At 46.2% G+C, this 17,398-nt stretch overlaps 1 protein-coding gene across 5 annotated transcripts in view; it reads left to right on the top strand.

Moving 5' to 3' along the window:
- Window positions 1-17,398, top strand: part of RRBP1 (ribosome binding protein 1) — a 64,549-nt gene that overhangs the window by 5,241 nt on the left and 41,910 nt on the right. For all 5 annotated transcript variants that reach the window (XR_003095673.1, XR_003095672.1, XM_006030438.3 and 2 more), the window contains exon 2: window positions 9,887-10,573. Coding sequence is in view for 3 of the 5 variants with exons in the window: in XM_006030438.3 (XP_006030500.1) it covers window positions 9,907-10,573 (667 nt within the window). In the remaining 2 variants the exon portion in view is untranslated. The remainder of the gene's footprint in view (window positions 1-9,886; window positions 10,574-17,398) is intronic.

Genomic DNA, 17,398 nt, shown 5'->3' with positions numbered 1-17,398 from the left:
AAAAGCTTATCTTTATCCTGGGTGTATGGTGTGTGTGTTTGGGGGGGGGGAGAATGCCTTCAAACCAGCACTGTCCGACTTCAGGGGACCATGGGCCACAAACCACAAGGGCAGCACTAGTGGTACCTCAGGTCCCTCTGCTGTATATGTGTGCCCCTTACCCTGCTGCACTGCACGCTCATGTGGGCCATAACTCTTCCACATTGCATGGTGCCTTGCCTTGCTTTCAACTCCTCTGTGGCACCATGCTGTATGGGCATTTCATACTGCCAGCTCTCCTGGCACTGCAGGTTGAGCTTTGCCATGCTGCCCTGCACCGTGGGGTGGTAGAGGCATGGAGCAGAGATTGAGGGAATCCCAAGACCCCAGCTGCTGCTGCAGCTGGAGCAGTAGGGGCAGTGGTGGCCCGGTGGAAGCTTGCGGACTGCATCTTAGTTCATTTACCTGAATCCAAGATCTCTTTGAGTTTAAGAGGATCACCTAATTCTTAGTTTCTGTATACGGAAAGCTTTATAAGTGGTGTTATTTTTCCATGTGTAGAATCTAATTATTAGAGGGTCATTTTCCAAGTTTTTTGTCCCTTGTTACTACTGTGGTTGGAAAAGCAGTGGCAGGGGGCAGGCAGTCTTCCTTTTATTCTGCAACCACTATACCCTGTTTCCTACCACCTGCCCCCACCTTTGCTTGCTCTATGCGGTGGGTCTGATGGCGGTTCCAGCCTGGGACGCGGAGCATGCAGTGGCTTCAGCCCAGCAAGACTGCAGCGCCAGATTCAGGTTTGGCTCCAGGTCAGGGCTGGAGCCTCAGCAGCTCTTCTGTCACTGCATGGTCTTCCCTAATTTCCCCCCCACCCCAACCCTGCATTGCTTGGTTTCCTCTGTGTTGGGGCTGGAACTGAGGTTGCAGCTGCTGCCTGCCCTGGGCTGTGCTTGGATCCAAGGTTCTTTTTTCTCCCATCTTGAATGGGGGAAGAAACCTTGTCTTGGATTTGAGTAAATAAAGTAACTCTTTGCTGGCTGCATGTGGCCTGTAGGCCAGCAGTTAGTACAGAAAATTCTGTGAGAACAGGGCTGTCCATTTGGAAGAAAGGCTAAACATGCACTTTTAGTAGGAAGGTGGGGAAGATGCATGCAGAGGGACTGGAATTCACAAGCATCTTGCATGTACCAGAGGTCAGAGGTATAACTTAATGTTGGTGGCCTGGGCAGGGAAGTGAGTACTTGCCACCTCACACAGGGCCTGCTGCAGTTGTGGCAGTGCAAGCTGCTGTGCCAGTGTGAGCTCCATAGTGGCTGCCATTCTGGTGCCCTCTCTGAATTGGTGCCCAGGGCTGGTGCCCTGCTTGCTCTTCCCCCAAGTTGTGCTACTGAAGAGGGTTGCTGAGTTGCAGTGTAAGACTTCAAAGTAGCCTCTAGAAATCCATTAACTAACCTGTCCAGTCAAACTCCCAGTAGGAATAATCTTGGGAAGGTGGATTCTCTGCCTCTTACACCCAGGCTCGCACAAGCATAAAGTGGTAGGCCTGCGTCTTTAAAGAGCATGGAGCTCATTCTTCTGACTCATCCTTAGGAGAGAAAAGGAAACTTGTATAAACTGAAAGATGACCTTTAAACTGTTAAAGAGAATACTCAGATTGCCTTGCTACGAGTGCAAGTCAAGAAATACGGGAGTCAAAGTTGTGTCCATGATTTTAACTTTTTATCCATGTGTTGTATGCATTGCGGTGAAGTAGGGGTGTCGGTTCCAGCTATTTCAGTTGATCTGATAAAAGATACTGGATTTACTCAGAGAACCTTGTCTCCCTGCAGTGAAGGAGGGGATTCCATAATTAAGGCTGTCTTGCTCAAGTGCTTTGCTATGCCCTGCAGTCCTATTTAAGATGTGTGTGGTATCTTGTAATCTTTCTCTCAACTGTCATAAATGGTGCAGTTTACCTCTAATGACTTGTGGTTAAGTGTCTGTAAGAACTAGCTCTGTGAGCATCTTGCCTGCATATGAATACTCCTGTCAAGCCAGTGTTTGGGGGTTTGTAGGTCCTGGTGTTTGGTCTCAATATGCTTAAGAGGACAAACCTGAGATGGCTATTTTAATATCATAGTATCTTTTTCCTAGCCTACTACTTTTCTCACTGAAATAGTGAAGTTGCATATTTTTCCTTGGAGTCTCAGATGAGCAGAGACTCCGTATGCCTGATGAAGGGTGTCTGCACCTGAAAGCTTGCTAAGAACTCTTCCTCCAACTACTCAGTTGGTCTAATAAAAGATGTCACATCTACTCAACGAACATTGTCCTTAGACCAGCACAGCTACAACCAAAAATCCAGCATATTTTTACACTGAAGCCATAGCAAAATAATTGAAATCACTATGATGATGATGATAGAAAGATGGTGGGAAAAGCTGACTTTGTTTGTTTGTTTGTTTGTTTTGTTTTTTTTAAGAGGAAAATATGGTGATTACTAAATAATAGTAATAGCTGCCTCTCTTGGCCATTGGCCTGTCAATCTTTGGATATACCTGAGGGGCTGTGAATGCAGGTAACACATTTTATTTGCATGTTGTAGAGACAATAGTAGCAGCTACTTAGTGATGAAGCTTGTCTGTGATTCACTTAAAGCAAAAATAAAGGATGCATGTGCTGGACAGGAGGGGTTGACTATACAGACTTATTTTGTAGGTTCTGTGACCCTAGCAGAGACCATCTAATAGTGCTTCTTCTCACAGAGCAGACTAGGGGTTCCCTCCCATGCAGCCTGCCAGCTTATCTAGTGTCCATCTTCCTACTTCAAGCGTCACTCTAAATCAAACTTTAAATATCCAGGGGGAGTGGACGGGGACACACCTGACGGAACTGGATGTAATAACCTCACGTTGCAGTAACATCCCGGGCACCCTGCCAATCCCAGGGCTCCATTGTGAGTGGCACTGGACTCTGTTGGCATTGTTGAGAGGAATGTGACTTTTGTTAACCAGTGAGATAGCCGCTGTGCATCCTTATCATGCTGTAAAATCTTGTGGGAAGTAAAGTTTAAGCACCATATTGCTAGGTGAGGACCACTGTAGGTGTGGAAATAGTGTTGATCTCTCCTGTCTATGCTGTGGTAAAAACTACCTGTACTTTAACTTGCTGTATAATATCAATTCAGATAAGCGGTGTATACTAACTTACCTCTTGTAATGTAGTTCTGCAAACGAAACAAGCCAGCGGTGAAGACTTTGCAATAGGATTGTCGTTCCTTCAAGAGCTTACAGTCTAAATAGACTAGATGGTGGTTATGGGGAAATAAAGGCACAGAGAGAGAGTCGCTTATCTAAGATCCTCTGCCTGCAGCAGAGATGGGGATGGTCTTTCTGTCTCCAAGTGTCCTGGGATTGCTTTTTCAGTGCTCTGGTCACCAGCACCACCTACCAGTCAGTGAAACCTGACCTTTTTCTCATAGGGGTGGAGAGAGAAGGTATGAAAAAAATAATGCCATGAAATGTATCTGAACCCTTTTTAGAATAAACCCTTGTCTTTTTAGCCTCTGTGGTTTAGAGAGAGGATCCTGTTTTCTTTCTAAGTGTGAGGGTTAGAAATAGAGTCTTATTCCTTCTCATGGAAAAGGTCCTGAAGAATCCATTTGGCAACAGATAAAGTCAACAGTCAGACTTCTTTATTAATGCCAACCATGCTGAGGATAGATACGACTTGGAGATAGTGTGTTAGTTTTGGATTTGGCACCCCTGAACCTGAAATAGACTGTACCACAAACCTCACTGCAGTCTAGAATAGATTCTGCAGTCTAGATGGACAATCCCCAGGGAACATTCCTCCAGCTGCTATTCAATATGCTTCAAGCTGCCAGGCTCTTCCAGCTTCATGGCAGATGCCTTGAGAGCCAGGTAAAAGAAGCTGGAACATCTGATTTAGAGCTTTCTCTATCTTTGTAGGCCTGCACAGCGCTCTACATAGCAATGGTATCATTTGACAAGTGTGGCAAACCTGCCTCCTTCTTACCAGATTTGGATCCTGGGTCTCCATTTCTGCATTCACTAAAACACCATACAGCCCACTACTATACAACCCTACATCTGTGTATTCCATATGCATGTTAATAGTACCATGGAAGAATCAAATTGGAATGAAATAGTTGCTTGAACAGTTCAGACCTGGTGTGTCAACATAGCAAAAATTACATATGCCCCAAATATTGGGAAGTATTCATTTAAAAAAAAAAAAAAAAGGCAAAAATCTCCTGAGGCTGGAGGCTTCAGAAACTTCATCTTTTAGTTATAGTCACAGAAAGATAAAACATGACTTGACTGTTGCATTGAGGGAAGAAATGTTGATGATTACTCCATGCTATGACTATACAGCATTATACAGTCTAATAGCTAGAAACTGGATCTAAACAAATGAGGAGGGGGGAGTGCAACATTTGCATTAAATGGTGAGGAGTAATCGAATTACAGAATGACTTTCCAAGGCTTGTAATAGATTTCCCGTGCCTTGTCATCCACACCAAAAAGACAGCTTGTTGTTTCAAGGAAGTTATGCCCTGGATGCAGAAACTTACCAGGTGAAGTTGTGTGTCTTCTGTCTATGTGGGAGGCCAGGCTAGATGATCCCAAGGGACCCTTTTGGCCTCAGCCTATTTGTTCCAGCTCCTAAATTGAAGACTAGAGCTAGTGTTACTTTTCTTAGCTCTCTCTGTGTGAGACAGTTATTTAAAAGTGCGCTCTATCCTTCTCTCTAAGATGGGAAGAAAAACTATAGTATGCGCCTATATTAAAAATATGCCTGCTAGACTGTTATGTGTTTTATGCTAGGTATTATTATAGGTCTCTTCATGCTCTAGATATGAGTTTGGTATTGTCTCTGTTTGCAAATGCTGGGGAACAGAGGGACGGTGACTTGCCGGGTGGGTGACCTTGAGATAGCAGGACTTGATCCTAGCCCCGGCTCCTCTGCTAGGTCCCAAAGTCATGGTCCATCTCTAGTTGCATTGCTTCTAGGTGTGAGAGTCAGTGTGGTAGAGTCAATCTAACCAGAATCTGAATGTGACTTGCTGTGGCTGCATGCGTGTGACCTGGGGCCCTTCCATATTTTACTTGTTGTTTGGGGGTGGGGCTGGGGTATTGTGTGAGGCCTAAACCAAGCAAATAAAGAGTACTGTGTCACTCTAGCTTGCATTGCTGGCAGGCATGGCATCCCCTCCATCACAAGTGATGCTTGCAGTGGCAGGGCTTGGCCAGGCAGAGGTTGGATTCGGGTCCTGAACATGCTTAAAGTCTAGCTTGCAAGGGGAATTGCAGAGCTTCCTCAGCTGTGTGATTTGGACAGGAGTGGAGTGTCTAATGTCAGTGATGGAAGACACTAGCTACTGTTACAGAGGCCAGCATGCCTGATGTCATCCTTGTAATCAAAGATGACCAAATACTTTTTACCTGGATGAGTTCTCTGGTGGCTAAGTTGAAGTTTTGCCTGAAAATTACATCTGCAGGCTGGACAGATGATGGGCATTTGGGGACTGGTCCTGATGTGAGACTTGATGTAAGGGATGCAGAATGCTAGTTTAGGCCACTGTGGACCAATTTGCATTATATTTATAGGCTGCTTGTTCCTAGTCTTGAATGTCAGTATGGCACTGATTCAGATTGGGGTTTCAAACAGTCCTTTTTTCCTCTTGCCTTGCCTGATGTGTGATCATTTGCCAGAGTGCATTTCTCCATAAAATATTTTTTCCCTTGGTTATTAGACATCCCAGTTACATGGCTAGATCACTTTTTTTTATTGTGCCTTTTATAATAATGGCATCACTACTAGAGACTTTCAGTCTTTGGGAGTCTGTCTTGCTACTTTCTGTTCATTAGCATTTGCATCCAGCTTTGGAAATGGCTCAACTTCTTGACAGAATGGCAGCAGATTATCCACAACTCACAAGCACAGAGCAAGGGAGTCAGGACTACCACCTGGTAGACTTACAATGTTGTTAGCAAAACTATACCTTGCCTATTCCAAGGTGTTCATGTTACCTTCCAGAGGCTGTGCCAACCTTGGCAATTCTGTTGCAGCTTGGCAGGCTCAAGCAACCCAGGGAGGTGAATTCATCTACAGCTTGATGCTAGCCCCAGTAACAATACTTTGTAGCACATGGGGCTTACTAGGAGCATGATGGTATGCTCCCTCTTAACTGCTGTGCTCAAAATGTGAGCACAGAGTATTTGATATACTTCCTACAAGAAAGGTGGAGAAGGAGGTAGGTTGAGGGGGCGTGGTTCTTGCGAGAAAATTCTGCAACTAGCAAGCAATTAATGAATTCATAACCCCCATCATCACTGTCTAGTATAATGGAGTAGAAAAGGAAGCCCTGTTTGGCACTTCCAAGTGCCACGTTCCAACTTATTTCTGTATTCAGAAAGGTAATGGAGAAGGCGACTTGTTCTGTGTGAACATTCTTGCCCCTATGCGCACTGTGGGGAAGCTATAATTAACAAACTAGATCTTCTGGAACGCACAAGTTGATCTACAGTCTCTTTGTTCCAATGAGACTTATCCTACAGGTCAGCCTGTGCCTTGGATGAATGCTGGAATAATTTGTCTTTTTGAGTTTTGTTTCTTAACTTCTGGTGTTGATTCTCCAGGTCCTATAAGGCCAGTACATCAGACACATCAGCAGTGGTAACCAACCCTTGGCCAGGAGTGTCAGTGGTAGCAAGTGCCTGGTGACTAAAGTTAGAGCCACAAGGGCTTGCTGATCATGCTTTTGCCTAGGTAAGGGCACCCCAACCTGAGAGCTGTGAGTAAGTCTGCAGAGGACTGGCTGGTCTCGCAATACTGGAAAATGCTGGCTCCTTCTCTCCTTGTTAAAGGGATGCCATTCTGCCTATCTGTTCTATTTTATTGGTCAAGGGTGTCTTCCTGCTAACAGTTGCAGACTTCTGCTTGAAGCTGCAGGCCAAGCTAAGTTCTCCTTGCTCTTTTGCCATCTTACTTGCTTCCAAATGGTCCTTTTTGGTCTCCTGTGCTTGCTTTCCCTCCACCTTCTCAATACTAGTGCCTGCCATGGTTCTGTTGCTGCCAACTCTGTGGCAGCTCTCTTTTCTTGTTAGAGGAAAGAAAAAGGAAACTAATATTGGCCAAAGGGCTTCCTAACCTGTGCAGTGGCAAGCTACATCCGTGCTGATAGGTAACACTGATGCCATGCCTTGTGCCAAGAGCAGGTGTTTTGAGGTGGGCCTCCTAAGGCCAGCAGATACTGGTATATTTTTATGTAGCAAGCTAGAGCATCCATGCATTTGGAAACCACTGCTAATAATGCAACAACTTTGTAGACACCCACCCAACACCCAAGGAGGCCCCAGCTCTTTCATGGGGATGACCATACAGAGTTGGGATAAAAAACTCTGAACAGGGAATTCCAAATATGGGTTCTAACTTGCAAGGAAATAGTCTACGCTGCAATACAGTCACTTCAGTATGCAGCAGGTTGGTGTGGGAGTTGGCAAAAACTTGAGACACGGGCAAGGCGAGAAGTGTACACTTCCCTCTGAAAAAGTCAAATTTACTAGTCTTGTGAGTAACGCCTAATAGCTGTGGGAACTTCCTCAGTCTATTTAATTTCCACACCTGGCAGCCCCTTGTGTATAGCCTAACTAATGGTTTGTGGGGCAGCTGACAACGTGTTTTGGGAGGGGAGGCTCTTCCCATAAGCGGAGTTGCAGCTCAGTGGGCCAGAACACATCTGACTGAAGAGTGGGAAGGGGCTGTTCATCTGTTTCATAAAGTTAAAGGTGGGTGGTTTGTGTGACAGCAGGTCCCCGTGTCCTCCTTGGCATTGAGGTCTCCTGCTTACGTATCCCTCACAGCCAAATCCTTACTGGGGTTATATGACCCTGGTCAGCTCCACTGGCAGACATGCTGCAGGAAGACCTCTGCAGTGTGCACTGAATGTGAGTCTGAATAAGCTTGATGCCTGCACTGGCTAATCACTAATACAGACAGTTCTTTTTGCTTGAGAAGCAGCATAGTCTGGTGGGTGAGGATGCTGAACACGGCAGGGCAGGGGCAGAGGAGAAGCTGGGTTCTAGGTGGGGTTCTTCACCTAATCTGCTGAGTGAACTTGAGCCAGCCACTTCATCCCTCTGCTGCTTCTCTTCACCCCTACTCCTTTTGTCAGGGGATGTCTCCCTGGTGGGGGGTGGGAAGGACAGGGCTGTGTTTTTTTTTTTTTTTTTTGCAACAGTTTGAGCTTGGGCTGAGACCTCTTCCCACCTGTTTCTGTCTCTCCATCCTTGGAGTGCAACAGAATTTCCTCTTGCAAGTTCTCCAACTGCTAGATTCAGATGTAGCAGCTTCATGTGTTTCTGGACACACAACTCCCTTGCAGATAAATACACACCACACACACACGATAGGAGGAGGAACCCCCAGGGCTCAGCCACTTGGACATAGAGGTGCACCTGCGGTTCTAAGGTTCTTGAGAGCAAAATGAAAAGCTTTAGCTCCATACAGCAGTGAGGATTCAGTCCCACTTCAGCTCTAAATGGGTGCAATGGCCTTGGAGCATGGCTATGATTTGTAGTGTCTGAGCAGCCTTTTGTGGCAGGCATATCACAAGGTAAGTCCTGAAGCCCTTCCCTGCCTGCCACTCCAGGCTCCTTCCTCTGCCCCATCTGCTGCTCTGCTTTTTGTCACTGCTGCCTGCCCCCTCCCCAGTCTGGCCATACCTAGGATATCCATGCAACTTCTGGCATTACACCTTTCTGACAGGGTCGGGGAGGGGGTGGGGGGGGTGATGATGGTGGTGTGTATTCCAGCGCTCAAAGGCTCTGACTTGCCCAGTGTTTCCGGGTGCTAACTTAGGACTCCTGAACTGTCCATCCTTTTTTAAGTCTGTGTTTCTACATGGTTGATCAATTAATATTCCCTTGGCTATAACTGGGAGTATATGAAGAAGTCTGGATCTTTGCTCTTTGGCTGCGTGGTGATATGGACATTGACTTAGAATTAGAAAGAGATGGGGGATTGGGACCCTAAGGCTTCCCCACACCATCTGTGGCTGTGTTGCACCGAACTCATCTAGAGGAGGGGTATCCCACTTACAGCCCACCTGCCTTGTAGAGGGACCAGTAAGCAGAAGGTGGAGGGAGCCTGGTCCAGCTTTTCATTAAAGACCCTTGTGATCCTTGACACAACTGTGTGCTGCCTGATTGGGATGGGTTTCCTGCCGAGGCACTATGCCCTCGGGACCCAATTCTGCTTGCGTAAACTGTGCTCCAGAAAGAACGAGCAAACAAACAATCTCGTACAGCTTGTTAGAAGGAGGGTAATGGAGCCTTTCAGTCTACAGTGTCAGTAAAACAGAGTTTCTGCTAAAGTGTTCTTTGAAAGACCTTACTTGGATGCAAATGGCACTTCCCGTGAAGTGTCTCAGAGGCTGAGGCTTTACTAACAGGGGGATTTTGATGGCTCTTACGTCCTGATCTCATCTTCTCTAATACTTTGTTTAAAAAAAAAAAAGCCAACAAAACAACAAAAAAAAATACCTTGGCTTGGCCCAAAGCTGTTCACACAACACCATTTGCAGAGTTTATACACATGCAATCATGCATCTGATGGAAGTCAGCCTTCCAATGTTTGCTTTTAGTTTTAATACCATCTGGTGAATTCTGAGTTTTTCTTTCCTCCCCCTTTCCACCTCAACATCCTTCTTCAGTTTTTATTCCACAGCTGTTCATCTCACTTCAGGCTTGCTGGAGCAACAAAACTCTGCACTTTGTACTATACAAGATAATAGAGCATTGACTTCTGGTGTTCTAGCAATAAAAAATAATGCTGTGCTAAGCAACCTGAACTGGCTGTGTATCCTGGCACTCACTTTTGTTCTTGCTCTGGTATCTTGCAGGTGCAGGGAAATAAGCAGAAATGGATTTATACGACCCTCAGACCCTGGGCTTTATGGTCTTTGGAGGCTTCATGGTAATTTCAGCCATTGGGATTTTCCTGGTCTCCACCTTTTCCATGAAGGAAACTTCGTATGAAGAAGCCCTGGCCAAGCAACGGAAGGAGCTTGAGAAAAGCCAGCAGCACAAAGTGGAAAAGAAAAAGAAAGAGAAACCTGTAGAGAAGAAAGTGAAGACCAAGAAAAAGGAGGAGAAGCCTAATGGGAAAATACCTGAGCAGGAACCTGGGCAAGAAGTGACCGATGCTTCCAAGGAAGTTGCTCCTGAACCAGCCCCAGTGTCTGAGCTGACAGTCCTGGAGTCGCCCATTGTGGTGGTTTCAGCTGCTCCTCAGGAAAAGGAGAAACCTGTCCCATCTCCAAAAGAGAAGAAGAAAAAGGAAAAGAAGGTGCCAAAGGTAGAGCCAGCTCCCAGCTCTGTGGTGGCGAGCCCACCCTCCCCAGTTCTGCAAGCCTCTCCACTGAAAAAGATTGCACAGGTGGTGGAAGTGGAGTGCCGCCCACTGGGACAGCAGAGTGGTCCAAGAGCCAACTCTGCCGTCAAAAAGGCAGATCCTCTTGTGAGCCAAGAGGAGCTGAGGCCAGATGGAGCTGCTAAGAAGGCCACATCCAAGAAGAAGGGTGAGGCAGGTAAGTGTCAAATCTGCTGCTGATCTCCCTCTTCTGTGAGTAACTAAAGCAGCTTGGTGTGGGAAATGGAGGATTAGCCTTGCATTGGTGGAGGTGAAGGAGAGGGAGGAAGTGCTTGGTCCTCGGGCTCTGACCTTCTCTTGGGAAGTGCTGTGTTGCTTGGGATCCCGTTGTTTGAAATTCCAGCCACATGTTTGTGGTTTCTGTTAGACTGGGAAAGCCTTGCTGGCTTGGGGGTTCTCTGTGAAACTAACCCTTGTTTAACTTTTTGGTTTGATTTGTCACTCGGTTGTTTATCGGATCGGGTGCTGGATGCTCCCATGTGCGCTAAACTGATTTGTTGCTTGGCTCTGGATCTAAATAACTTTATCCGGTTCCAGAGCCAGAGGACCAGGCAGCATATTCCTCGTGGGTATCTAAGCACCTTGCAACTGTGTGTAAATGCAGAGTGGATGGGTGGCTTGTAGGTGGGACTCTTCTCTACTGCTTCTGGGAATAGAAGAGACAGAAGAAAAACTGCTTGGATGCTGCATCCAAGCAGGAAAATGGTGCTGTACCCTTGCTATCGACCATGCATGCTCTTTTAAGAGGAAAGCTGGATCCTGAATGCAGTCGGGTTAGCTGGAGAGCAGTCCCTGGCTAACAGAAGTGAATTCCCATATTGGCTACAGAGAGTGTATGACAGACTGTACACCTGTCTGTCAAAGAAGCTTGTATTTTCTCTTGCATTTTGCTTTTTGGATAGACTTTGACCAAAGCTTTTTGGTGTTGCCTTTTTAGTAGCTTTTAGCTTGTGCTGCAGTAACTCTACCAGTTATGCTAGAATTAGTGGGGAGGGGGACAGGGTGAATATGGGCTTGCTTTGGAAAGGGAAAAAACATCCTTTAAATTCTTATTGGACAGTCTGTCTTCAGACTGCCTCTGGCATTGCCAGCTCAGCCTCTAGCTGATCAGCGTCTGCTGATCCCACGCTGAGCAAGAACAATTCCGAGAATTCTGGCATCTTGCTCCTGACTGCAGTCAAGCTTTGAGCAAACGGCTGTAATGAGGTTGCAAGGAAAAATATAGTTAAGATTCTAGCACCAAAAATCCTTCATTGTGTGCTTTTTTTTTTGCATGCAAATGGTGTCTCTCGTCTCTTCCTGTCTCGCATAATATCCCCTTTTTTCCCTGAAGCAGAACAGAGTCCTGGACATATACCTAGAGAGACTTTTTTACTCTTTGGAATCACTCTCCCTCATTTCTGAACAACTTTCTGTTTGAAACTTAAAAAATTACACTGATATCTGAACTTCTGTTATAATAATGTCCTATGCAAGACTTCTTTGAGAGATCAGGGAGGGAGTCTTTTTAATTTGAGAACACTCAATGTGTAGTTAAGACTTAAAATCTGTTACTTATACTAGGCATCTCTGGACTAAGTTGTTTTTAAGAGGCCGTATACCACCATGTTCCTAGTCAGTACCTTGGTATCATGGTACTTAGTAAGTACAAGGTATCATGATTGGAGCTAGCTTCAAGCTGTGGATGAATTTACCTCCCTGGGTTGCATGAGCCTGCCAAGTTCCAACAGAATTGCTAAGGTTGGCTGGCACAGCCTCTGGAAGGTAACAAGAACACCTTTGGGATAGGCAAGGTACAATTTTGCCAACAGCAATGTAAGCCTACACGGTGGTAGTCCTGACCCCATTGCTCTGTGTCGGAGAGGTGTGGACAATGTGCTGCCATCCTGTCAAGAAGTTGAGCCATTTCCATCAAAGCTGGATGCCAGTGCTACTTAATAGAAAGTGGCAAGACAGACTCCCAAAAACTGAAATTCTCTAGTGAGAAGACCAAATATTGGTGCCATTATCTTGTTGTTTATAAAGACATAATTATGGAGGAGACTGTGAAGAAACTAAATGTTTAGGTTAGAGGAAATTAGACTCGGTGTGGAAGAAGTCACATATCCTATCACTACCATCAACCACCATATCCTGAGAGTGTTTGGTCCGTCCAGATGTAATGGTTGGAAACAAGGGATTCTGTGGGACTACCTTGTTAGCAGCTGTAATAGGTGCTCCCATCTCCTTAAGAGGAAAGTGTAGCTGGCTAAGCTGAAGGATGGCAGCTAGGGAACAGGGTAACTGCTAATAAGCTGGCTGCTAGCAAACAGGCAGACTCTGAGGTCACAGGTAGAGGCTAGCCATGGGAAGGTAATTCACCCAGGGAATGGAGACGGAAGAGTATAATGTGGCAAGGGCAGGCAGGGAGGCAGCCCAGAAGCAGTGGGCTGCAGGCAGCTGAGCTAAGTCCTAGCAGGGCAAGTAGGTGGGCCATCAGGCACAGAATGAAGACCCCTGTGAGTGCCTGCAGAGTCGCATGACCAGATAGGACTGGGCTTAGGAGACTCATAAGCCAGTGCCTGAGTCCAGGCAGACAGTCTGGCCCTGCTAACTACAGAGTGCCTCCTGCTATGGAAATCTGTAGTTGGAGGCTCTGCTGCATCTGGAATGCCCTGATGATACCAGAAAAGCACTGAATGCTTGCTGTGAGGGGAATAGGACCTAAGGTAGGCCAGAAGCTTATTAGACAGCCAGCTGGCTTGAAGTTTTTATTAGAGCCAGAGTGCATATGTTTTGATTTGAGTTTTTAACCAGGGCATGTGCCTGCCTTGAGCCTGGCCAGCGATGGGGCTTCAGTAGTTCAATAGAGTAGTGGAGAAAGGACCAGAGGCCCAGCGCCTGAGCAGGGCATGAACTAGGGTTAGGGCCAGTAGCCTAGGATTTCATAGACATCAGGACTGGAAGGGACCTCGGAAGATCATCGAGTCCAGCCCCCCGCCCAAAGGGCAGGAAGTCAGCTGGGGTCATAGGATCCCAGCAAGATAAGCATCCAGTTTCATCTTGAAGGTGTTCAATGAAGGCGCTTGAACCACCTCCGGTGGCAGGCTGTTCCAGACCTTGGGGGCTTGGACAGTAAAGAAGTTCTTCCTTATGTCCAGCCTGAAACGATCTTGAAGTAGTTTGTGACCATTCGACCTCGTCATCCCTTGGGGCGCTCTGGTGAACAAACGTTCCCCCAGATGCTGGTGGTCACCCCTGATAAACTTGTAGGTGGCCATCAGATCACCCCTGAGCCTGCGCTTTTTCAGGCTAAAGAGCCCCAGGGCTCTCAGCCTGTCATCGTAGGGTCTGCTTCCCTGACCTCTGATCATGCGCGTGGCTCTTCTCTGGACTCTCTCAAGCTTCTCCACATCCTTTTTGAATTGTGGAGCCCAAAACTGGACACAGTACTCCAGCTGCGGCCTCACTAAGGCCGAGTACAGGGGGAGAATGACGTCCCGGGATTTGCTTGAGAGCAAAAATAAAAATGTTTGTGCACTCCCTGCTCCTCCATTGCAGAAATCTATTTTAATCCGTTTTTAAAAACACACTTATTCTCTAAAGCAATTGGCTCCAAAATGTGGTACCTCTACTTTTGCTATTTACACACTCTCCTTTTTCATCCCTAAAGCTATTTCTTTCGGATTTGGGGGTTCCCAGTTCCTGTCATCTTGCTTTAGTTCAATCTATTCTAGATGGAGCTTTACCTGACGATTGCCTAAAAACGAGGCGCTGAACGCCGCTGCTTAGCGGCGTTCCTGTCAGAGAGTGCATTTTGCACGGGTTCTGTGATTTGGATTGACATACCACTTGTTTCTGTATAAATATGAACTCGCCATTTTCTCAACCTCCTGAAACCCTCAATATTTTGGATCTTGGAAATGGCCCGTCTCCTTATATGGTACTGGAGCAGCCGCTAAAGTTAGAGAGAGAGTTTTGCTAAAAGCTCTTTCCATTCTGGTGTTAGAAAGGAAAAAGGAGAATTGGCAATTGGGAAATTCAAGTGCAACTGCTTTCTCCGCTTGGTTCAGTAGAGGCAGAGTTGCTTGCTGGCATTCAGAACTCACTCTCTATTCTCCAAATAGTTTTGAAAAATAACAGGGTTCAGAAGGATGCCAAGGTGGGCTAAGTGGAGAAACGTGAATGTAGTGGGTAGGGTGCGTGAGAAAGTCTGTTACTAGAAATGGATTTACCCTGATCTTGCAAGCTGCTCTGCAAGGGGGGATTCCTGCCCTGCAGGAAATCAATGGGGTCTGTGGGATGGAAGGGACAACCCAGCTTTTGGCATATTTTCCATACTCTATGGACCCCTGGATTTGCAGTTTAGTACATCTACACAAACAGCCATCTATCTTATTCTCATCCTTCTAGAACCACATGAAGGCTGTCACTCCAGCTCATATGTTATTCAGAGTTAATTCAGTGTCTGCAATTTTAGTCACTATATATGGATAACTATAGGAAGCTGAGTGGGGCTCACTCCGCTACATACTGTACAAATGTTGTCAGACACAGTCTATTATGTCCAAGTATTGTGTCCACATTTTGCAATAGTTTTAAAAAAAGCAGGCAGTAGTTTCCTATTCTTTTGGGCTCACAGCATGTTGTCTGCTGCAAATCTCTATTCACGTTCTTACAGGATAACACAGTGGTGTCACATTCATCATTAAATGAATTAACCGTTAACCCTATATTTACACTCCTGCTATAAACAGAAGCTTAATTTGCTGCACTGACAGTCGGTTGCGTGCCATTTGTATCTTTTCTGTGCTATTTGGTATTTATATAGCACTCAAAAGTCACTAAATGCTTTACATATTAAAAAATACAAGTCCCCATCTGGAAGGGTTTTCCACCTTATAGCTCAATTCTGTATATTCGTGTACTTCTCATAGGCGTTCTGGAAACAGAGGTCTTGCTGAATTAGTTCTTAGGCAGCATTACATATATAGATAATTCCTAATTATGCTATATAACACCAACACCAAGCCCCTCTTTTCAACCATCACAGAATGAAAAGGAGCATTCCTACTTCGGCAGATGACAAAACAAAGCAGAGCAAAACAAATACACATTTTCCAGGGCAGATTTCACAATTGCAGTATTCCAGCTGAGCAACAGCTGGTTGGAAGAACAAAGCTGAATTCTTTTAGGGTATTCATTCGTGACATTCCCAAAAAGGAAGCAAGACAGATGAGGGAGAGATACAGCTCTTTACAGTACCTTGGCTCATCTTCAAGTGGCACTCCACTCTGCATCGGAAAAGAATTGCACCTTGTGTGCAAGAACAAGTGCGATCTTCTTTAGTAATGCTAGGAACCCACCATGCTCAGAGCTGTATCGGAGAGAGAACCTCTGTAATAGCCTCCCCCCATTGTGTCCCTTGTGCCGTGTTCCCCACGGATTTTAACCCAGAGCGTCTCCACCCGTCCACCCTGGTCGCCAATATCGGCTTGCAGGGACGTGTAGCTTTCCTTAACATAGAGAGCTACCCCCCCCCGCCCCTTATCTCTACACGATCCCTCCTGTACAGGGTATAGCCATCTATCCCCGTGGTCCAGTCAGGATGGGTGAGATCAGCCCAGAAGGGCAGAGCCCATGGGCTCGGCTGGCCAGAAAAGCTAATCCTGGGGCCACAGGCCCAGAAATACTGTCAACTGATGAGGTGGAATCAGTGGGCCAGGGCTGAAGGCTTGCAACCAGAGAAATAGGAAGCTGCAGCTGAGGAAGCTGAGGTCTCTACAAGGGACAGAACAGTATTAAGTAAAATCTGCTAGGCATGGGCATGACTATGGGGAGGTCAAAGGCTGTGCATAGTCCATAAGGCAACAGGTGTCCTGGTAGCATGTATGGGTCAAGAAAGCCCCACCTGATGTGAGGGATAGATTGAGATCAGCAGGATCTGCTGACAAAGACGAGCTGAGGCTCACTGTAGGACCCTTGGGCAGCTTCTCTTTCTAAGCTCAACCCAGTATATCAAGGAGTGGCAGGTGAAGACAAAAGGGAGGGACCCTTAAAGCCAGAACAGTACAAGACTCTGGCTGGTCACAGCTGCCCCTGCGGCCTGGACCCATTACAACACCCAACTTTGGTCTGTAGATACTTTCTCCAGGAAACAAAACAATTCATGTAGCTTTCTTCCCACCGCCAATCCCACCCATACATGCACACACCCCTCTCTTTCATTGACAACATGAACTGTCCATACTGAGGCTCCTTCCGCTCACCTAAACTTGAATGCAGTAAAGTTACTGCTTTGGTTTGGTTTGCTTTTGGATCTGGCAGGGCTACTTTACTGGGCAGTTCATCATGATATCACACAACTTTTGAGTTCTAGCCCTAGCAAGTGTCAGCTGAGCAAGCTCAGAAGTAACTGTCACTCCCTTCAACACTTTTGGTTCTTCAGGCTCGTTCATATCACCTGAACTGCCCCTTCCAGACTTCAGATGTCTACAGCAAGGACCAGCTGAAGACGAGTTGAACAGCTTTTTAAATAAATATTCTGGTCTTCCACCTCTTTCCACTCTCCTTGTATGAGGCTTGCAAAAATCCTCTCTTGGAGGAAGTTCTATCCCTAAAAATTGAGGTATAGATGAGGAATTGGATGTTGGCCTCGAAGCTGAATGTTCCAGGAAGCTGTCACTTTGTGAAAGATGTGTGGTTTTTGAAAGGGGGTTAAAGAAGTCCTGTTCCTGCCTGTTAGTGCAACTGCTTTGAAATTGCATTAGGTAAACAACATTGTGTACTCTAGCCTGTTAGTATGGGACTTGATCCAAAATGAATGGAAAGTTAGAAGTGCAGTGCAGGTGGATCAGTGGGAAGATGGGGGCTGGGATGGCATGGGTGCTAAGGCATACACAGTTAATAGCCACGAGGTTGCAAGTTCAAGGCCACAGTGGAAGTGTATATGACAGGCCGTGTCGGATGCCAATGAATCTACAAATTCTGCCAGGTACCCATT

The sequence above is a fragment of the Alligator sinensis genome, unplaced genomic scaffold (assembly GCF_000455745.1).
Source record: "Alligator sinensis unplaced genomic scaffold, ASM45574v1 scaffold21_1, whole genome shotgun sequence".
NCBI classification, from domain to species: Eukaryota; Metazoa; Chordata; order Crocodylia; family Alligatoridae; genus Alligator; species Alligator sinensis.
Note: the sequence above shows the minus strand (reverse complement) of the source record. Positions and strands in the feature narration are given on the sequence as shown.